At 43.8% G+C, this 23,536-nt stretch overlaps 1 protein-coding gene across 1 annotated transcript in view; it reads left to right on the top strand.

The window, feature by feature from the left end:
• Positions 1-23,536, top strand: part of FNDC3B (fibronectin type III domain containing 3B) — a 213,868-nt gene that overhangs the window by 166,138 nt on the left and 24,194 nt on the right. The window contains exons 20-23 of the mRNA XM_063338682.1: positions 2,037-2,150; positions 4,725-4,874; positions 8,998-9,278; positions 17,716-17,928. Of these exons, the coding sequence (XP_063194752.1) occupies positions 2,037-2,150; positions 4,725-4,874; positions 8,998-9,278; positions 17,716-17,928 (758 nt within the window). The remainder of the gene's footprint in view (positions 1-2,036; positions 2,151-4,724; positions 4,875-8,997; positions 9,279-17,715; positions 17,929-23,536) is intronic.

Genomic DNA, 23,536 nt, shown 5'->3' on the forward strand with positions numbered 1-23,536 from the left:
AGTTTTGAATCTGGTACTCTTTTTGGAAGGGGATTTCAGGGACTGAGGTGATTGAACTGGACAACATCAGCTGCACCAAAATGTGCAGAATCCCTGCTAAGAGTCCTACCTGCTTCCAAGGAGGAATCGCTTTATTCCCCTTCCACCGCACGTGTTCTTTTTGTTTTAAAACTATGCAAAAACAGTTACTGAAATTTCACTCAGGTACTGATATATTTTGATGAGCTTGCATTCTTAATGATTTTTTTTGTTTAAATTTGAAAAAAAACCCATGCTTTACAGATTTGATGATTATTTTTTTTTTATTATAAGATTTCCTTGGAAGACGTGCCTTCCCAAATACATCAGAAATTCTATCTGATGTCCCGGAGATCTGCTGAAAGATCCTGTTGATTCTGTGAGCTTTGGGTTGTTTCTACTTGCCCCTTTCCAAGTTTTTTGTTTGTTTTTTTTTTTCTTTTTTTTTAATAAAGGCAGTCCCAGCAACAGTAGGTGAATATTGATGTGTTTGTTCCCAGGAAATCTTGATGACAAACATAACGTGAAGGTTTAAAGTTACTCACAGGGAGAAGTTCCCGTAAAACTTAACTCAGGTATTAGAAAAATATGTGAGTCTGTTGAGCTGTTTTGTCTTTAAAATATCCACTATTTTATTTTTGTGAAAAATCAGTTAAATACACGTGGAGAGACTGGATTTGCTTGCTGGAATGAAAGCAGTTGCCTACATGGTAGCTTTGGATATATGATACCTTGTCTTTTTTTTTTTTTCCCCCCTCTCTTTTTTCTTTTTTCTTCTTTTTTTTGGCGAAACAGTGTTTAAAATTGCAAAGCGCTTCTAGTCCCACCGTTGTTAAATGAGGGGGCCAGGTTTGGTTTGCTTGTTTTGTTTTTGTTTTTTTTTTTTTTCACCAGATGCAAAATGGGGAGGTGTTCTTCACCAGATGCAAACGCCTTTCTTCCTCCCGTTAGGTAAAGAAAACAGCAGAAGTCAATAAATGAGACTGTTTGAAGGGTGCGTTCTTTGTAATTCGGACAAAGCGATCGGCGTTAGCCTTTCTCCATAGCTCAGAGACTGACACACGTCTGTTGAGGGGTTTCCTGGGCTGCTTCATTTCAGTGGCGTTCAGCCTTTGGAGTGGCTCTTTTTTTTTTTTTTTTTTTTCCCCCCCATACTTGCTGGTATTGCATTCCAAAATAAGTAAATATCAGTGTTTTTCCTCTAATTGCTTCCAGCGAAGTTCCTTTGTTCTGGAGAATGATTTCTAATTAGCTTGGGGTTGTACTGAACAAACTTCATTATCCCGCTCAAGTGGCCTCAGAAAGGCTTTTTCCCCCGTTATTGCTCTCCTGCCCTCGCGCTGCTGGCTGAAGCCGGTTTTTCAGACTCTCGAAATTTGTTCTTGTCTTTTCCTAATGTGCCTTTAAATTATTCTCCTACCGAGGGCTCGGAAGTTGCGTGAGCGGTTGGCTCAGCTGCCCGTGGAGCGAAGCCTGGCACGGCGTGTGTGCAGCGTGCCCCGGCACGTTGAACCCAGGCTGGGCTCCATCCCACGCTTATAATTAACGTGGCAGGCATTTTATATAAAACAAGCTGGATTTGGACTCCAATATGTGCTTTACTGTTGCTGTGCTCCTCCTTATATCCGTGAGTTATGCCGGGCTGTGGCACAGATGTGAATGCTTTACTTTAAGGTAAGGTAGAGGGACACAAACTGTTGCTCACTGACTCCGTTGCTGAGTGAACGTTCTCACTTTTGGGTAAATTGGAGGTGGTTTGTGCTTTCACGGGCGCTCACGGCCGCGCAGGAGGGTGTACGTGCCGTCTGCTCATACCCGAGCTTACCTGGCATTTTAACTTGGCAATAATTTACGTGGTCTCGCGCAGAACTCTGATATTCGGTGCCGAGTGATGGAAGTCTGTCTTTGAGACAGTTCATTGCACTGAAAAAGTTGGCGTGCTGTTCTTGGAAAGCCTGTGAGGAACGCGAGGTGGGTGGAGGCGTAGATATTAACACCCAGACACCTTGTTCCCCTAGTACGGGCCGTATTCGGAAGCTACAGAAGTGACCACGGCAGCGGGACCGCCCGGGCAGTGCAGAGCACCTTCCCTCTCCTTCCTCTCCGACGCGCGGGTGCTTGTGAGCTGGGAGGTAAGTCAGCTGTCCCCACCGTTTCATTTCCGTCTTAACTCTTACCCAAACTAACGTGGTCACCGCAAAACTCGAAAGCCATCTTGAGAGCTCTTCACCGCTTTAGAATTACATTTATTTTGTGGAAGAAAACCATCTGTGGAAAGTCTTCTGTTGCAGAAAAAAATCATCTTCTCTACTTTCCTCTTCAAAGAATTGCATAAAGTTGATGGTGGGTCACCCGGGCCAGGATTCAGATGCGAGACCTCCTACGCTGGCGTTGGGTGACAGAGCGCTGCTCGCTCAGAAGTGCTCTCTGCAGGCTTTTAGCGTGTTAGAGCGTCCTGGGGTGGAATCGTGAAGGCAAATATTTGATTTTTGGCTGAAGCTGGAGTCTCTGATATGAAATAACCTCTGCACGACTGCTTACAACGTCGGGTTCTTCCCCTCAAAAATTGTTTGTCTCTTCCCCAAATATTTACTTTTATTTTAGTTTGTGTGCATTCCTTCTCCATTCTCCGGGATCTTAGACACCGGACTCTCAAAACAATTCTTCGCTGAGATGCTGAGGGGCTGACTGGTGTCATTAGAAGAAAAAAAAAAATTACGTAATTAAGGCAGAAAGGAAAGGATGTTATAAATAAGGCGGTGATATGGAGCGGTGGGGCTGTAATTCTGCCATGGACTTTCTTTGAAAACCTCGCGGCCGTTCCAGCCCTGCATCTGTCGGCTCCCCCCACGAAGGGATGTCCCTGTTGAGAAAGACGTTATTGATGTTCACGAGGTGCTCACATTGATTGTGCTGGCAACAGATCTAGATAACAAACGTAATCGGAAGTTAATTTTATAATGAAACAGGTGGTTTTGGTGCAGTATTTGTTAATATTTCTTGCGGCATTTTGGGATGCTAAGCTAGAAGTCGCGCTAAACGTTTTAATGTTAGCTTTTAAATGAGTGTATGGACAGGCATTTGCTCTCCCCAGCCAAGAGCGAATACGGCAGCATTTCTGGAAGGCTCCGTATTTATATGCAGGATATATTTGTTTATTCTAACTAAAAAACGAAGCCGTGGAAGGAGTAATGTGGTTGGCAGTGGTTATGTTTTCTTAAAGACTCCTATCATTTTTTGGCTGACAAAAACATGAAGGAAAACCAGCAGAGGACTGTGGCGTTTTTTTGCCTGTAGAGCACACGGTGGTGCCTACCATGCCGTGTTTACGCGTTGTTTGCAAACTTTGGCTTAGCGGTTCCGCATGCTGCTGCGAAAGCTGAGGGGCAGAGCTGGAGGAGCCGGCGCGCAGGTGCGGGGAGGTCGGTCACTGGCGTGCTGCGATGCTCCGGATCCCTTTACTGGGAGTTAACACCTTGCGCGCCGTGATCACAAAGTCTTTGCCATATCCTAGACGACACTTCTGCACGTAGAGCAGCGATTCCCCCAGCTGCTTTGGTCCACACAGAACAGCTCTCGGTAGTTCTGGGAAAAACACAATATATTTTGGTTTGGGAACAGTGCCGTTACGCTCTGCCCCAGCAAATTCACGTATTTATTCTATGGTTCCCGCGGACTTCAGGGTGATAAGCACCTGGAGCCCCTCTGCTGTGAGGACAGGCTGAGAGAGTTGGGGGTGTTCAGCCTGGAGAAGAGAAGGCTCCGGGGAGACCTTAGAGCCCCTTCCAGTCCCTAAAGGGGCTCCAGGAGAGATGGGGAGGGACTTTTTACAAGGGCTTGTAGTGATAGGACGAGGGGAAACGATTTTAAACTGGAAGAGGGGAGATTTAGATCAGATATTAGGAAGAAATTTTTTTTACTGTGAGGGTGGTGAGCCCCTGGCCCAGGTTGCCCAGAGAAGCTGTGGCTGCCCCATCCCTGGAGGGGTTCAAGGCCAGGTTGGACGGGGCTTGGAGCAACCTGGGCTGGTGGGAGGTGTCCCTGCCCAGGGCAGGGGGTGGCACTGGATGGTCCTTAAGGTCCCTTCCAACCCAAACCATTCTGTGATTCTATAAAGGATTGCTGAGGACATATGGATCCCGTAGGAGTCTTTTTGCGGACGTTAACATACCCAGGGCAGCACTCCCATGTCCCATACTGGGACCATTAGCTTGATGGCTGACTTCCACTGAAAACCCCGGATGAGCTCCTCATTCGTTGAGGTTGTTCTTTTCCCAGTAACACGAGTAAGTGCTCGGGGCCGGCTCTTCCAGGGCTGTGTTTTTATCGCTCAACTAGACCAGGCTGGACCGATGCTTTTTTTTTTTTTTTTATCATCTTCATGGTTGTGCTTCTGCCAGGCCAGTGGAGAGACAATTTATTCCTGAGTGTCCTGATGAAAAGCAAAGGAGCTGTGTACACTTTCTCGTTTCTCTGAATTTCTATCAGGTAATTTTTGTGCAGAATTGGCCTGTTTCAGTAACCCATTAGGGAACACTAATTCAGTGCATTTCCATTTGCAGCAGTAATGGTGTATTAATTTAAAAACGAGGAATGTTGGATTCCCCCCCGCCCCCGCCATGTACTTTATTCCAGTACTCCCAGTGAAACGCGAAGATCTCAAATGCTCGTTCCCGAATTGAACCGCATAAATATTTGTGTTGCAGAGTCCCGAATGTTCTGGTGCTGACATCTCTGAATACAGATTGGAGTGGGGAGAAGACGAGGCATCTCTACAAGTTGTGTATAACGGCACAGACACCTGTTTTGAAATAAGCCAATTGTCAGCGGCAGCGCAGTACTGCTGTAGGCTACAGGTATGGGACTTGGGAATTTCCGCATGCCTTGCAATCCGCCGTGTGAACAGTTTCCTTCCACTGTGTTTTTAGTGCTATCATTAGCCGCTGTGAAGTTACGTGCTCTGTAAGTCAGAAGGAATTTATACATTTATTTTAAATGATGCAGGCTGTTGCTGTATAACTGAAGAGTTTAGATTCTGCACGATTCAAAGGGATAAACAGGGGGGTGGGTATAACTTTTAGCTCTCAAAAATTGCTCTTATGTCTCATGTGGCTTATTTTCAGTTTATTTATTTAAAGAGCCACCTTGCCCTCTGATCCTAAACCAAAATGATAATGTTCTAGACAATTTTAAAAAAAAGTTTATTTTTTTTCTTGGTAATGAGATGTAAACAACATCTACCTCCCAACTGGATGGTGAAGATTCCCCAAGCTTAAATAATGAACTCCAACATCTGTTTCACTTATCAAATAAAGCAAACCAGCTGAGTAGTAGATTGTGTTCGTAGGAGATGGTAGGGGCCAGAAAGTCAGTTCTCATCTTTACCTTTTGTCTCTCACATTTGTAGGATTGGATCTCCTATATAGTCTCCATATGATTTCTTTTTCTCTGATCTCTTTCTTTCCTTTTATTTTCAGTAAAAAGTGTCAGTTAACATATATATTTCGTATATATGAAAATAACAATACAGCACTTTTTCTCCTTGATGTCCACTGAAAAATAAGTGGAAAGCAAAGTCAGTGGGAGTGAAGTAAAAATATTTTTGCCCAAAATACTCTTCCGCAAGATTTATTTGTATGCGAAGACAGAATCCCACCCGTAACCCAACCGAAAAGTTCACGTACCCACCCAGCTGGCAACGTGTGGGACCACCCGGGCTTGTTTCTTTGATCAGGGACAACATGCTTCTGTCAAGTATTTCCTTCTTCCTTTTTCTTTTTTAAACGTTGCATTTTTTTTTTAAATTATTTTTTTTTTTTTACGGAGTAGCTTTCGAGCAGCTGGCCGGCAGCCAAGGAGCCAGGGCCCCACACCTCTTAAGTACACTCAGCTGGGTTTTGTGAGTGGGTCATACCTCGCTCCGGCACCGATGGGTGAGGCAAGCGGAAAAGAGCGCTAAGAGGAGATCTTCGTCTTAAAAATGGAAAGAGCCAGCTGGGTGGCATCCTTGATTTCAAGTGGGCGTTCATTCTAAACTACCTGCCGCGAAAGCGTCGCACAAATCTGCTCAGGTTTTAACACAGCCAATATAATTTAATTCGTAGGCAGAAGTTAAATGAAATGGCGCAGCAGCGCTAAGACATTTTATTGAAGTCCCTCCGTGACCCCCGTGTTCTAGAGGGCTTCATCCTGTAGATCTGGTCTGTGTATTACATGGAGAAGACTTTTTTTTATAAGATACACTGGAACATTTAAACAATTACCAAAAAAAAAAAAAAAACTGAGTATCTCTAGCAGACGAAGAAGGAAAGTTAAATAGTTTCAGAAATTTTAGGGTTTTTTTAAAATAAAAAGGAGAGAATAATAGCTATTTTTCTTATCTGTTAGCAGCTTTAACAGAAAAATCTTTCTTTTACTTTTTAAAAATAAAGATTGCCCAAACCACATTTACTCTGCCTTCTAATAAACACACAGTATTGCTATCTCAATCTACAGTAACTCAATAAAAAGAGAGAATTGAGGAATCGGGCGTATATAACTGCAGGGCACACGATTTGTCTTTACTGTTGCTCAACTTTTTTGCCCTGTAATGAATATTCCTGAAAACAATTGTGGCTTTTGCAAAGGGAAATATTGTGTCATTTTGGAAGGGGGGAGGTATCTAGGAAGCGAAGAATGAAATTCCCATCAGTTATGATGATGAGATTGTCCAATAACGCAGCTAAAAGCACCGCTAAAAATAAATTGCTTGGAGCAAGACAGAGATTGCCAAACACTGGTTTAGAGGCAAGACAAATAATTTCATTGTCAGACCACAAAACAAGGCTCACTTCTAACAGCTCTAGGAGCGTTTCACTAAATAGAAGATGTCCCTGGAGCAGGATTTGTTTTGAAGGGCTTTTTAAAGGCTGACAAATCTAACTTTATTATCTCTTTCTTCAATGGAACAAAATGCCTCCTGGAAAAACAGAAACGCGGCTTTGTGTTTGTGTTGTGCGCAACAGAAATAAGTTATTCGCTACAGTTAAGCGTAGATAAGAAATCACAAATTGTTTGACGTGTCCTTTCCCTGCCATCATAGTCCTCGTGGCAGCATTGTAAACCCAGCTTTTCTAATTAATTGCGATCTGTTGGCGCTGAGCTCGCTTTTCCAAATGCAAAGGAAATGTGGATGGTGGACAATGCTGAGCAATGTAAAAAGCTGCTTTTGAAGGTCTGGACCTCCTGTAGCTCAGCCGGGGCCATCATATGCTATCACAAGCTCCTCATGTACCTCGTGGGCTAGCAGCAGGCTGGGCTGTATCAGGAGGAACCCAGCTGGCAGATTGAGGGAAGGTGGCACTGCCTGTTACGTGCCATTCAGGAGGACCTGGAATACTGTGTCCAATTTTGCTCCAGGCAAAGGTTGAAATAGAGATGTTCAGATGAGATATAAAGAAAAATTTATCACTGTGCAGGCAATTACGGGTTGTAACAGTGGTCCAGAGGGGCTGTGCAGTCTCCATCCTTGGAATTTTTCAAGACCTGACTGAACAAAAGCCTAGGCAACCTGGTCTGCGTTCAGGTTTGACCCTTCTTGGAGTACCAGGTTGGACTAGATAGAATCATAGAATGGCTTGGGTTGGAAGGGACCTTAAAGCCCACCCAGTTCCACCCCCTGCCCTGGGCAGGGACACCTCCCACCAGCCCAGGTTGCTCCAAGCCCCGTCCAGCCTGGCCTTGAACCCCTCCAGGGATGGGGCAGCCACAGCTTCTCTGGGCAACCTGGGCCAGGGGCTCACCACCCTCACACCAAAGAATTTCTTCCTAATATCTCATCTAAATCTCCCTTCTCCCAGTTTGAAGCCATCGCCTCTCGTCCTATCACTACAAGCCCTTGTAAAAAGTCCCTCTCCGGCTTTCCTGTAGGCTCCCTGCAGATACTGGAAAGCTGCTATAAGGTCTCCCCGGAGCCTTCTCTTCTCCGGGCTGAACACCCCCAAGTCTCTCAGCCTGTCCTATGTGTCCAAAGGTCCCTTCCAGCTGTCGTGGCTCTGTGATTGTGTGCACAGGGGCTTCTAACAATCCTGGGGAGGTAATGCGAGTTGTTTCCTAGGCCAGTCCAGTGCAACGCATACAGCATTTACCGCTGACGGAGCATCAACTGCTAAAAACCCGGGTCTGTACAATTGTGCAACGTCGAGCTTGCAAAGACAACGGCATCTGTAATTAATGGGCGGAAGCGGGCCAGATCTCGAAACTTGGTTTCCTCTGGAATCCTGGAACTGTGCACCAAGATGTAGAAGCTTGATAACTGGTTGCTCTCCTCTCTTGTGGAAAACATGGAGCTATGTGCTTTGGGGGTGGTTTGCTAGCGATTCGGGACTCCTGGGCAAATCGGAGTCATAGACTCAACGCCGCGCTGGGTTCCTGTATTCTGATATCAGAAAGTTTTCAGCATGAAATCAGCTCTTCCTCCTCTGAGCTGGGAACCAGCGTAGCTCTCAGTGAGCCAAGTGTCCCTTATGTCTAGGGGTACCCTGCTCGCGTAAAACATTCGATCTTGCACTCTGCAGTGTGCTGAGGATTTTCTAAAGGCCAGCTCAACAATTTCGGGTAGCCAATTTGCTGAACAACGTGATGTCACCTGTCTCTGACAGCGTGGTGACCGTGACATTTTCCCTTGCTAAACAAAGTTTGCGGCTGATAAAAAGGTTACTGTTAAGTTTGATTAAATGGCTGTTAGGGAGAAGAGAAGTATTCTCCAATTGATCGGAGAGATACTCCTGAGTAACAAAGGAAGATGTTAATTGCTCTGGTGTAGGTAGGGGTATGAGTTGGTGGAGGGCCTCAATCATGCTTTGGAGAATAAGTCAACGGTGCGTATTCTCTGAAGAATCCATGTGACTCTTCCAGGCTGCACAGTTCATTATTATGATCTCGATAGTCACGTGAAAGAACATTTATCCTGTAAATTTTTTTTTTTTTTTTAATACACAGGCTATTAACCAGGCAGGAGCTGGACCCTACAGCGAGCTGGTGACCTGCAGGATCCCCGCGTCTGTGCCCGACGCCGTCTGTGCCCTCTCCGTGCTGGAGGATGAGCACCTGGATGCCTCCCAGCTCTCACCCTCCGTGTGCCTTGTCCTGACCTGGGAGGAACCGTGCAATAACGGAGCTGAGATTACGTCATACAACATTGACCTGGGTGACGTCAGCATTCCCGTAGGAAACGTTACAAGTTATGTTATCAATGATTTGCTCCCAGAAACCTCATACCGGTGAGTACCGCGGTTTTTTGGCGTGGTGCAGGGCACTCGGGATGAGATCACACAGCTTAATTTTACTTGGGAAATGTTTATGGCGTATAGAGTAAGGGAAAAAAACCCAAAACACCAAAACACACCCAAAACCAGCTAGGGAGCATAGAAATCTGCATTAATTCCTTTATGGAATGAATTGCAGTATTTCATGTTCACATACTGCTCCCCTCACCTCCCTTCTTCCTCTTCCTCCTCTCCTTCCGTTATCTCTGATCTTTCCTTCTTTTTAAGTTGCTCTGCTATGGCAAGGTTACACTGGTAGGTAAATAAATTTTAAAAATGGGAAATAACTAAAATTAGAATGTGACATCTCGTGTTTTTTCAGATGCTTAGCACTTCTATTCCAGGGGTTTATATCATTAACGGTATTGATCCCTGGGAGAGGACAGCAATTTGCACGCAGCGAACTTTTATTTGTACAGCTAGAGCTATTTTTTATTTCTAGCATATGGAGATTAATGAAAAGATAATCTGAATTTAAAAACCATTTCTTTATATGGGTTCAGATTCTAAATTTCTAAGTGACGTTGCCAAAATTTTATTGTTATTTTAATGTTCGGGCTGATATGGTTTTTTCCTAATTGCTAATGGAAACCAAAAAAATATGGTTCCATGCAGGCAATGAACAGCAATACAGCCGAAGATGTGACAGAAGAAAATCTATTTTAAGTACTGTTCTAATAAAAACTGAAATGTGATTGCACAGTTGTAAAACTAGACGTGGTACAGACCTACTATAACACTTCCCTGTTTTTTTCCTTTGTATTCAGGGTCGCAATCCTCCAGGTCTTGTAGAGTTTAAATGGAAAGGTTATTTCGCAAATTTTATCGTGTACCAAAGAAAGAGAACTTCTCGTAGCAAGTGTACAAATATGTAGACTAGAAGTTATTTAAAGCAAGGCACATATATTGCTTACAGTGTCTAGTGCAGTCATTCCTGATCTTTGCCTAGAATATCTAGGCTTTAAAACTGTGTAGTAAAAAAAAAAGATGTAGGGGTTTATATATATATATATATATATATATATATCCCTCTGACAATCTGAAAAAAGAAGGTGAAATAGGAATTTGGTGATTTGGAACCCCTCCATTCCAGATTACTCAAATCCAGGAGATGTGACTACGTTATCGCTGTCTCCAGTTCTTCGGTGGCGTGTAACACTGGGATCTTTTATGGCAAAGGCAGTAATGAGATGCAAGTTTTTTCTTCTACTGTTTATTGAAGATCCTAGTTCTGTGGTCACTTTAAGCTAGCATTGCTGTCAAAGGAAGTCTCTTCTTCCCTCCTTGTATTGTCCCCTCCTTTGTGCCAGCAAAGTGCTGTCACACCATTCCAGACTGGGATAACTGGTCGTCTTGAAAACTAATAGTATTTTTTTACCTTGTAAATGGGTAGAGAGAAAGGAGGGGGTGGAAGAGGATAGGACCAGCTCTTCTAGCAGACGTGCTGGCCTAAGCTAGTTTAAGGTGTTTGTGAAAATACTTGCATACTTGAAGCACGTGAATAAAGCTGCGCAAGGGTTTGAGCCAATTCAGGTTGCTCGTTCTTCTGACCTTCCTCCATCTCCGTGTTCTCCCACGTTTCTCACCCTCTGCCTTGTATCAACGCTGGTGCCTGTGTGATCTTACTCTGAGCCAGACCAGGGAACCCGACTGATGGAAGGCTAATCAAAAACCCAGTAAAACTAACAAGGAGTGGAAGAGCTTGTCTATTGACTGGCTACCCAGCTGTGGAACTGCATCATGTTGTGCAGTCTCGTACTCTCTGGTTTCTCCTCGGACGTTCAATCAAGAGTCAAAACAGCTAAAGCAAGACGAAGAGCTTTGAGCAATGCAGTCAAGACAGCCAGAATAAACCATCTACATTCTTCAGTCTCTTTTTTAGCTGGTTCTTAGTTGTCTACAGCTTCCTTATGTGAAACGACCTTGTCTTCAAAGCCTGGAAATGGCAATACAGAATGGAAGGATGGGCAGGACACTACTCTTTATTACCATGCTGCAGTCTTGTCTGTGAAGCTCTTACTCCTGCTGCCATGAAAAGCATTGTTACACTAAGATCATACCGGATTTTTTTAGATTTTTTTTTTCCATTCTTATTTCTTTTCTTTGTGAAAAGCACCATATTAAATCACATATTTTTAGTCGGGGAATCTGCTTGTCACTGATTGAAATGAAAAGGCTAAAACACAAGAAGTAACTGCAACTATTCTAAATATTGTTGCAAAACCGAGTTCCTACCCCAAAAAAATAATTATTCCAAAGAGCGCAAACCAGTGGATGACTAATCAGAAGTAATAATATATGAAAGCTCTTTTCTTTAATTAAACAAGATAAAGAAACCCCCAAATCTTGCATCTCGTGCCTATCAGGGAACACAAGCGACTGCAGTTGAGTTGCAAAAGCACCTCATCTATAGTTCGAAGTATTATTCTGCTAAGAAAAATAGACTTGGCAAAGGGTTTTTGCTATCGATCATTAACTCTTTCAAGCCTATCTTGACACCCATCTTTCATCAGGGAATGTCTGTGCCCTGATAAATGTATCTGTAAGAAACACGTTTATCAAGCTGTAGGCGGTGGGTTTTTTGCCCTCCCTGTTTTAATCGGAAGAGTGTTTCAGAACATCACTGATCTCATTCTCTAAATTTCTTCACCAATGGTTTTGCTTTGCTGGTCAACTTTGTTTAGTTCAACTAGCTCTTCTCTCTCTCTCTCGAGTGTTTATTCCCTGCTGGGTTTAAAAGCAGTGAATGTGTTTTCTTCCAGGCCTTGTTTTTCCTAGACTAAACAAGCCACACGCTACTAGGTTTGAGACTCTGAACTCTCTTGCCAAAGTTTCGGCGGAATTTGGAGTAAATCAGCAAAGGGCTTATACGTTTTAGTTGCATTGGAGTTTCACTGTCAATGTTTTTGTTTGTGGGAACTCAAAATTGAAAGCAAATCTTGGTATTTACGAATCCACCAAGTCCAAAATTGGCAAGGAACGTTGTTTTGGATAGCGGTGTGATTCTAACAGCGTGTCTACGTGTGTCCACCCCGTTGGACTTGTTTGCTTAGGTCTGGCATTGCTCCTCTGCTTCCAGCTTCTGCGTGGGAATGGCCAGAGATGAGCAACTCATGTACACACTGAGCAAGCTCCGGGCTTTTTGCGGAGGTGGGCTCCAAGCTGCCAAGTTCGATGGTTTCCGTGTTGAGTAGCAAATCCAGCCGGGATGCCACAAGAAGGATTTAAATCCCAAAATTCATTCAAGGCAGGAGGAACTGAGACATGCCTCTGCCGTGGAGCTAATGGCCAGCGTAGGGCTGATTTCAAGAGGACTTCTCCAGTGTCAGACACAGGCCAGGGTTCCTGTTGCAAAAAGCAGATGCCTCGCAAAAGCACTGTGTAAACATGATTGCTGGCGAGCAGCTGCAGAAATGTGTCTGCGAGTTCTGCTGCCTTTCCGTGTTATTGACATAGCCACGGAGCTCCGATCTTAGGGGAATTACACTTGGACTGGTTTTCTCTGAACTGAGGTAACTAGAAGTGAGTTAATAAATACTCCACACTTAATAAGTATTCAACAGGAATAGAAATACCAATTTTCTGTTACATGCCGTTCCCAAGCTTTGCTCCACGCTTTCTGTACTTAATTGCGCCGTGCTGTTGAGTTGCTTCACTGCAAGACAACTTCTGATTTTTAAGAATGTGTATTTTCCTCCGAAGTTACATAGTTTGCAGAAATACATAATAGCCTTATTAAATTTTAATAGCAAAACTTAATTTTAATTTGGTTTAGGAATAAAAATACTAGACATTTTAAGTTTCTAAACTGTATCGAGGGAAAGATCTTCCAAGATGGAGAGAGAGGAATGCACACGGATGATCAAGTTAGCAATGCTTAAGTGGGTTATAAAATAAAATTTATGCTTCAAAGTGTAAAACTAAGTCTTGCTCCGGCCTCAGAAGGGTGCAGTCTGAGTGGGGACCTGTGGGACTGGTTGTTCTGGAGGCTATGGGTGATAACTCTGTCACTCCGTCGCGTTCAGGCTGATGATGACGGCGGAGCATCCCGCGTCTCCTCCCTTTTGAAGTCCGTGGCATCTTTAACTCCCGCAGGTTTCCAGCAGCCGCCTGTATTGCAGCCGGGGGCATTCCACTTATGGGAACTAGCGAATCAAACTCTTCTCATGTCAGACTCTAAGATTAATTCAAAAGTGATTTTTCAGTTTGTTGGACTACTATACAAAGGATTTTGTGACCCAACTGAAAATAGCATCCTGTTTAGTGTGTTTATTTTCCTGGGTCAAGGATCTTATAAGATAGAATGGTCTGTTAAAGGTCTTTTAATGGTTTCTAAATTTGCCTAGTCTGTTTTATTTTTTTTTTTCTAAATTTTTAAAAAATGCAGTGGGAAAATGTGAGAATGAATAGAAATATTATTGGTCTGCAGAATTAGATATTATCCCTAAATATAGTCTTTACATTTTCAAAAAAACGCACTTTCAAATCGTGATTGTAAGATTTTTGAAAACCACCTTTCCAAGATGGTGTTTGGGGTGTTTTAACTTAGAAACCGTTAGTGAAAAAGTTGAAAGGAATTCAGGAAGTGGCCCTATTGCACCTATTTCTACATGTCTATATACTAATTCTAAACAAAAATAAAAACGTTAATCAGAAATTGATTTTTCCCAGTATTAGTTCTGTAAACAGTAATTGGTTTCCACTTAAGTGTGGTAGTTATGTTAATCAGAAATTGATTTTTTTTTTTTCCCCAGTATCAGTTCTGTAAACAGTAATTGGTTTCCACTTAATTGTGGAAGTTCTCTTACCCGCTACGGCTGGAGGAGCTCAGAGTGTCCCAGGCTGGGACAGGGACGTGAGAAAGGGCCTGAGCTGGAGCAGAGATGCTACGGCACAAGGTGTTCTCCCACCACCATCTCCTCCAGGTGGTCTTCCTTTCTCCCCTTCCTTCTCCCCTTCCCTGTGGACATTTCCAAGGCCTAACACCCCTTGAGGAAACGCTGCTGTGGGTCAGAGGGAGGCGAGAGCTGGGGCTGGTTTACACCTCCATGTGTCCAGAAAACCAGAACTGGTTGGTCGTGGGTGTCTGCCAAAGCTCAGGACCTCGGAACGATAGTGGCGATTTACAGGGAGTTTGGTGGTGGTGTCATCAGCAGAAAAAAGGCCAGCCACATCCAGCCATGTTAAGAGTCGTAGAATCATAGGATGGCCTGGGTTGGAAGAGACCTTTCAGATCACTGAGTCCAACCATCAACCTGACTCTGACAAAAACCATCACTACACCATATCTCTAAGCACTATGTCTACCCGGCTTTTAAATACCCCCAGGGATGGTGCCTCAGCCCCTTCCCCGGCCAGCCTGTTACAATGCTTAATAACCCTTTCAGTGTAAAAATTTTTCCTAATATCCATCCTAACCCTCCCCTGGCGCAACTTGAGGCCGTTTCCTCTTGTCCCATCGCCTGTTCCTTGGGAGAAGAGCCCGACCCCCCCTGGCTACCCCCTCCTTTCAGGGAGCTGTAGAGAGTGAGGAGGTCTCCCCTCAGCCTCCTCTTCTCCAGGCTGAACACCCCCAGCTCCCTCAGCCGCTCCTCACAGGACTTGTGCTCCAGACCCCTCACCAGCTCCGTCGCCCTCCTCTGGACACGCTCCAGCCCCTCCATGTCTTTCTTGTGGTGAGGGGCCCAAAACTGGACACAGCCCTCGAGGTGGGGCCTCACCAGAGCCGTCAAGTAAATCAATTCTTGCTTTCCCGGTGTCCTCATTCATTTGGAAAGATGCCTATCTCTATTTTTAAGGCATAAGAGTTTCCGTCAGAAGCGGCGGGGGGGAGTTGGGCGTATTTGTGTGGTCGGAAGGTGGGAGCAGCCACACCGTGCGGCAGATGGGAGCAGCATCAGATGAGAGGAGAGGCAGAGACGCTTTTTTACCTTGTGCAAATACCTGGCGAGGGGAAGACAAGTAAATGCAGATGTCTAAAAAGCACATCTGTCGGCTTGTGCTTCGGGAGCGTGGTATTCAAGAGAGATTCGTTTCAATCGCCGCTTGTTTTCAAGTGCAGTGGCTGCCATTTGGAAATGAGTTAAAGTCGCGGTGCTTGAGGACAGGAGAGGCTTTGTTGTTACTGGGACTTAGAATAATACAAAATAAAACGCACCCAAAAAAAAGGCTGTGTGCTCTAGAGCGTATTGCTGTAGTCGGTCTACGAAAAGGTAGTAGCATTTTGTAATGTAGCTGCTCTTGTTCATGTGTACGGGCTAACGGGTGACTTGCCAGAATCCAGTAAAAATTCAGGCAGTTTTCACTTTTTTTACTGGAAAGACTATTAACTATTAATGTAATGACTTTTCGGTCTGAAGCAAACCAATACCATACTATGAAATAAAATCAATGCCTATGTTAATTACACTTCTTAAGATACTAGAGAAGCTTTTAGTTCTCTTTATGTCAAACGCTTGTGTGCAGCAGTTGCAGAGGAGGATCCCACTAGAACTTTCTTCCTATCCGTCCACCTTTTAGGAAGAGGAGGATGAAATCAATGCCGTATCGTGTTTGTAAGGTGGTCAGGATGCGTTTCCTGAAACTAAAAGGAAGGTTAGAAGGAAAAGTGGCAGCTCCGCGCCAGGCAATACTTTGCCCTTGTTAATGTCCAGGTCAATAGGCAAAGGTTTAACCGCACGTTTACACTCGACTGTATGAACACGGTGCATTCCTGCACTGGGCAATTACTTTAGCTGCCAAATCAGTAGGTAAGGCTCTATTATTTTGCAATTTTGTTTATTTATCATTTAACTCTTTTTGTTCTTGAAATGGCTGAAAATATGTTTTGGGGCTTTTTAGTAATCGTGTTCCCTGGAGGGTTTATCCCCTATCCCTGAAACTCCACCTAATCTTCTTCTAATGGTAGAGCGGAAAACTTGCTGCTCAAAGCAAAGCAATTTTTCATACGTTGTTTACGTGAACTTATATCACTTTATCTATTTCAATCAAAACAAGTAGCTATGCCAACCAAAGACAGTTCTATTTATCTTCGGTTTTCTCCGAAGCAGGCAGTCGCAGGGGGGGGACCAGGTTCTGCTCCTCTCCCTTCTCCCCCTGCCGCCCTCCCCGGGGAGTTCTGCCTTCTTGGTGGCTGATAGTTTTGAGAAGCAGCACCACTTCTTGTAGGGAGGCTTTTCCCATGAGAAAACACTAGGCTGCTATGCACAGGATTTCCAAAATAAACGGCGTCTGTCCAGCTATCTAAATTAGGTTGATCTAGCTAAAAAAAAAAGAAAAAAAAGTATTAGTTTGCCTGTCCTGTTTTCTCTTATTTTCGTTTTGATTTAACAAACTTTGGAAACCTTTCTGGCTTGTCTGTACCAATATTTCTATTTACACAGAATCTCCTATCTGAAATCGTGAAAACTCTTTCGAAATGCATATTGCACATTTTTGTTATGATGTGGCTGTTGATGTTACCATAGTAAAAGACGACTACTCTTCACTCCTTCCTACAAGCAGGTTCTCGCTCTGCGAATCGTTAAACTAAGGTGCAGACAGATAAGAGAGAGTGACAAAACAGAAGCTGAGAGTCATTATCTTAAGAAAGAAATAGAATTTAGAAGACTGGATCAGTCTTAAGAATATTTCCAAATTAAAAATGAAGTAGGTGATCTCCTCTTTTTCTTCTTCTGGTTGTCCTTAATGTGAGTCAAATGGCTCGAGAGCCTTTGTGCATCTTGTGAGAGTGACTTGAGTCCAACTTCTATTTGATCTGATAAGAAGTTCACTGATGGTTAGTGATTCCACAGTTTGTGTAAGAGATGTAGAAGGTTTGTGGATTTAACCTTCTTCTCGGTTAGCTGCCCTGGGTAGAATTTCATGCTTAAGTAGTGCGCTTCGTGAGGTGCTGACGTGGTGAAATCATGCTGTTCTTTGGTCTTCAGAGATACTTACCAACATGGAGGTGGGTTTCACAGCAGCGACACCAATGCTTTCACTTAATGATTTCACCTAAATTAGTTCATGACCTTTGTTAGAAAACTGCAACACACTTCTGCATTTTCTTTATTCATAGTTACACGCTTCATGTTTTCCAGGTTTCAGTTGTGTCTGTGCCGCTGTCCCTTGTCCATGCGCTGCCATCGCGTTCTGAGATTGCTTAGAGAAATCTTCTCGCCTTGCTGCAGTTCTTGATATCTTCACTGCAGCTCTTGTAATATAAAGAGGATGATAATACTTATGTTTACAGAGCTTTTCATTTGCCACAACGCAGCACGGTAGCTGGGAGCAGGCACTCTTAGTGATGGAGCAGTCAGCTCCAGAAGGCAGTCTTGTTTCTTGAGACTTTTCTATACCGAGAACCTCATGAAAGCACTTTTAACGCTTACCTTTTTGTTGTTTGCTTTAGGATCAGGATCCAGGCTGTCAATGAAATTGGAGCTGGACCATTTAGCCACTTTATTAAAGCAAAAACCAGGCCGTTACCACCCTTACCTCCTCGGTTAGAGTGTGCTGCAGCGGGTCCTCAGAGCCTGAAGCTGAAATGGGGAGAGAGCAGTTCCAAGCTTCACGCCACCGATGACATGGTCTACATCTTGCAGATAGAAGACAGAAATAAAAGGTAAGAGATACCAATATGAGGAGGGGCTGAGGGAGCCGGGCATGTTTAGCTTGGAGAAGAGGAGGCTGAGGGGAGACCTCATTGCCCTCTACAACTCCCTGAAAGGAGGGTGCAGAGAGGTGGGGGTTGGCCTCTGCTCCCAGCTGAACAATGACAGGACCAGAGGAAATGGTCTGAAGCTGCGGCAGGGGAGGTTTAGATTAGATATCAGGAAGAATGACTTTACCGAAAGAGTGGTCAGGCACTGGAACAACCTGCCCAGAGAGGGCGTTGAGTCACCATCCCTAGAGGTGTTTAAGAAACATCCAGATGTGGCACTTCAGGGCATGCCCTGGTGACAGAGATTGTAGGGGTTTGGGTTTTTTTGGTGTGCGTATGGTTGGACTCGATGATCTCAAAGGTCCTTTCCAACCATGAAGATTCTATGATTCTATGAATCTTTTCCTTCTGTTGATGAAAATTAATTCTGGTTCGTCATAATGCAGTTGTGAATCACGGTAAGAAAAACGTTGTTTTCCTGATTACTTCCCACCTACAAGTAAATTCAAAATATTCTTTTGATAGGGATTCTCTGCCTGTAGTCTAACAGAGCAAATTATATCACAACGCTGTTGAAGTTATTATAGAACAATCAAAATCAGTGCTGCGCTGTTGAAATTTTAGCAAAACCCTGGCCCCTTTGCCAACAAAAGTTAATACCAAGTTTCATGGTCACGGTGCTTTAGCCTTTGGAATATACAAAACAAAGATGTTGCACGCAGTGTGCTGTGTGTGTTAGTTAAACAAACGGTTACAAAATCAGAGGTCCAGGGAAGGCAAAATGGAGCAGAACAAGGGTTTTTTGGGCAACGTGGTGGTCAGGATTTTACAGCTGCAATCATTTGGAGCATTAGAAAACAGGAGCTTGGCATCAGCTTCGTAGCTACACAATAATTCTGAAATAGGAATGCAGAAGAGCTCATCCACCGTGTTTCACTTCCCTGAAGTTTTCTTCAAAGCCATGAGAGCTTTTGGTGTGCAAGAAACCCAAAAATGAACGTTAAACAGTTAGGGCTCAGCAAAAAGTATTTTCCCATGCAAACTTCCTATGGGAAGATTTGATAATGTAGCTCCAAAGTTGTGATGAGATATATTCAATTAAAAAAGGGAAGGAGGGAAAGACAATATGTGAGCATTGCCTAACAGTCTAAGCTCTTCGGTGAATAAATTTCATAGATGGCTCATAATTTAGTAAGAAACACTCTTAACTAGTTTAATTAGGGAAAGTAACTGACGTATCAAGTAGATAATCCTTAGAGACCTTCAGTACAGATCATAATTTTCTGTAAATTAGCGTGATTCCAGTAATTTAAATAGAGCTGTACGGAGTTTGTGCCAGCTGAAGATCTGGCCCCAAAAGCTTTAATTGTACGTAATAAAACCACCGTGAATAATGCCTAAATACCTCCCAGCATCTCAACTGTACTGATGCAGAGAAGGTACACGCTCCCCTGTATCAATACTGAGAGGCGTCCAATGAATATAAATGCCCGTTCGAAAGTCTGGCTGATGAAAACAGTTTCTTCGGAGCGCAATGATGCTTGGCAGGAGCCCATCACCCGCAGCAGCGTGTGATCAAGCCCGCTCTAAAGAAACATCCAGCGGCCTGCTTTTGTTTGCTTTCATGTAGCACGGCAGGTAGGAATGGGGAAGAGCTGTAAATTGTTTTAAACCTGTTGTTATGTTGGAGGAAATAATGTTTCCTTGTAAGAATAAAATAAGTTACGTTACCTGGCAGCAGAGAAGGAAGGATTTTTCCCCTTTGCTTTTGCATAAGGCTTTAGCATCATCCTTTGCTTTTTCACCAACTTTTCCCGCTGCACGTGGTCTCTTAAGAGCTGTTAATTAGGAGGAATTTGGACTCGTTAGTCTGCTAGGTCTTCCTAGCTTTAGATTTGCATTATAGTCCACGTGAGCTCCCAGAGAAACAGAGAAGACCTACATTGCACTGATTGTCTCTGCTTGAATTGAGCCTTTGCGTGAAGTGGCTTCTCTTGGTGGCAGCCTCTTGAAGTGGCTGGGTTTGTAGCAATTAGTTCAGGTAATACCTGAAATGAGCTGTAGCCCTGAGCCCTCCGGCGGGTGAGGTGGGTACCGGCGTGGGCAGAGCGGAGGGGCGGGACGGGCGCTCTGCGGTCCGTCTGGGAGAGCAGCTGGAGCTGGCAGGGCTTGGCGATGAGATCTGTTTGTTTGTTCCCCGTCTGACGGCCCCTTTTTGCTCCCCGTTGCGTGCGTCGATGATCCTGCGAGAGATGACAGGATGCAGCGGCGAAGTTTTGTACGTTCAGTACGCTGTCATCCCTAATGAGCAGGGAATGACAGCCCCCGCCTGAACTGGTCGAAACAGCAGTTAGTTACAGAGGTAGGAGACCTCTCTTAGATCATTCCCATAAAATAAACCCCATCGTGACCGAAGGGTTCCTCCGTCATGTGTGTGCGCTTGGGAAAAATACTGGAATACCGTTTTTTGAGCATCACCAGCCTCTTTAATCGTGCAGTGCTGGAGCAGACTCACGCAGGTATGCTGTGGCCATCCGATGGAATAATTAAGTGCTAATCCCTGGTGAAAAAATGACATTGGGTAAATGACCTAGAAGGAGGTTTTGGGGTCTTTCACGGTTTGAAAGGGTTGTAGGAAGGTTCCGTGGTCTCTCCTCTCTTTAGAGAAGAGATAGCACCCGGCTGGGGTGAAGAAGCTGTGGGGTAGACATGGATAACTCAGAACTGACCCCTGCCATATCCTTAGTCTTTCAGCAGATGTTCTTACTGTCTTCTCTGAGGCATCTGGAATTACTTTTAACAGCTTTATATTGAAATCCCTCAACTCAGTATTACAATTTTCCCTTCTTCAGCGAATCTGAGCAGGCCCTTGGTTATTGAAACGTTGCTTACTGATGGGGTTTGAAATAGGATTTAGCTTTAAAATGCCATTGAAGCATTCTCACAAACAGAAATACAAAGCTGAGCAAATTCTTGTAAAAGAGGCAATAGTTAGTAAGTTGAATTCTGCCCCTGATAGCTTTAATGGCCTTTCTGTAAAGATTCCGCTCCGGTTTCATGCAGTGATGGTCAGCCAGTGCTCTTGAATGTGTCCTGGTCATTAAGAATTGTTTTTAACTTTTCCATGCGGTAATGAGGTATAACAGGCCAGTTGTTGGAGACTAAATGTTTCATTGATCGCAAGAGCTGTGAAGCAAAATACTTGGAAATCTCCTGACACTGATTAACGTCGGGGATTGGAAAGGTGTGCACGCATCAGAAATGTACCTGCTTTAGCTCTCATTTGCTCTCCAGCGTGTGACATTTAGGAAGATCAAATTAGCATCTCTTGTCCTTTCAATTATGTGTTAGCATTAAGTGGAAATGAAGAAAAATCTGTTTCTAGAAAGCACAGTACATGGGAACGTTAGTTGAGGGTAGTTGACCTTTATGTAAAGAGGACTATAAAATTTCTTTCTTTTTTAAATAAACTATCCGTTGTGACTTCATTTCCTAACTCTAGTAATGTCAAGAAAATCATCCAGAATACTGTGGATTTTTCCTCTCCATGTGAAACAAATGAACCTAATTATAGTAATGCTTTTGATCCCCCCCCCCCCCCCCCCCCCCCCGTACTGGTAATTAGTCTTTAGTTGCTCCTACAACTAATTATACCTCTTAGTGTCTTAAAATGCTTACAATATCCAGTCTGAAAAAGAGAATTAGCAAGTACGTTATTAGTGGGTCATTTATCAGTTGCTTGTGTTTCTTCTAGATGAATATATGTTGCAGCTGAGATGAATTCCGTGATTTTTGTGTGTGTACAGAATCCAAATTTAAAAATATATATTTTAAGGGAGAGCCGTTGGTAAGGTTGGCTAAGAAGCAACTCAAACGTATTCTTTAAAAATACCGACGAAGGATCATTGACAATTCTTAGAAAGACCGCTTTTGTAAACAAATTGTCAGAGGTGGTGTTTACTGGCATTCTAAACTGAAATTTCTTTTATTATGGTTATTTACTGAATAAATGAGATATGACCTCACATCACTGGGTAAACAATAGTAGTATTTCTGTTTCATAGCATACGAAAGATTATTTATGTGGGCCTAAAATCGTTTTAAAATACTTTGCTAAACGAGACATGCTTGCCATTTAAGGAGATACTATTCTGTAATATAAATGAAAAATTGCTCACAAAACAGAACTTGCCTAAAGACTATAAATATTAATTGGGTGCGGTTATCGTGTACGCACTGTTTTTCTGGGGAGGATAGGAATGTCCCAAAGGCCAGAGATATACATCGATGGAGTCCTGGAAACTGCTAATGACTCCGAGGAAGGAATGACATTTGTAACCAAGTGACATAATCCCTTGAACTGATTTCTTCTACTTGGGGAATTTTACCTTAACTTGAATATTTATTTTAGGAGGCATCACCTCTCGCATTCCTTATCCCAGGAGTGCCTGTTACCCTGGTGTAGGCAGCAGAGGACCTCTGAGCTGTAGGCTCTCAGGTGCCTTCCCGTGGTTCAGGTCGTCTTCCCTGGCTCCTGTTTGGTAGGTTGTGAGCAGAGCCTTTAGAGCCTGAGGATGAGAAGGGAAAACCTGCGACGTTTTCCAGTTTGCCAAGGGAGACGTATCATCTCATCCATTTCAGCGCCCGCTAACCCAGATGTTAGTGATGCTGCTGGCGGTACTGTCATTTCAGTCGCACGGTAAGCTATGTCCTTGTTTATAGAAAGCCTCTAAGAAAGAGAGAAAAGTACCGTATTATAAAAATCTATGCCAATATTTTCCAAGGTGAGAGGAATCAAAAAGCACTTGTCAGGAGGTCATTTCCAAGATAAATTAAAATGTGCTTTGAACAGTAAAACCAATGCAGAGGTGCAAATGGGCTCATTTTTTTCTACAGAAAGGGTCGGTTTTATGAAGCTTCCAGTGATTCTCCCACCCTCCTGTCTTCTTCACCCAGTGGTGCTGGAGACCCTTTCTCCCCAGGCATCCTGAAGTTGTATCTAGCAGAAGAAACTGGTTTCCCTTCCTTCCAGCACAGTTTCTGTGACCTAGTGACTCCTTGAAGAAGTATAACAAACCGCAGGGAAGGCACGAATGAAATGGAGATGATCTGTCCCGGTGTCCAGGGCCATTTCCCTGGCTGCGGAAGTGGAACGTCACGTCTGACGTTTGGTCTGAGCAGCCGTCTTTGCAGAGGGACGGTGCCAAGTGCAGTCTCTGTGTGTTAGGAAGTGGTCGTATGCATGAGCCTCGACACGTGTGTTTGCATTAATGTGAGGAGAGGGAGAACAGAAACACAGAGAGAGAAACTGCTAACCGCGCTGCCTCTGCCTGATGGCCAGCGTAATCATTATCTGGCTACTGCAAGTTTCCAGCAGTCTAATTAAAAAAACTGTTTACGCTCATGATTTGATCAAGACAATTTACACCCACTTCAGCAATTACTAATATGTATCGGGCCTACTGGCTTGTGAAATTCTATTAAAATGTAAAATTAGCTGCATTAACATATCCTCGCGAAAACCTGCAGGAAAAATCATTTTCCTATTGGGTAAAGCAGCGATGAAAGG

The sequence above is a fragment of the Chroicocephalus ridibundus genome, chromosome 6 (genome assembly GCF_963924245.1).
Source record: "Chroicocephalus ridibundus chromosome 6, bChrRid1.1, whole genome shotgun sequence".
Classification (NCBI taxonomy): domain Eukaryota; kingdom Metazoa; phylum Chordata; class Aves; order Charadriiformes; family Laridae; genus Chroicocephalus; species Chroicocephalus ridibundus.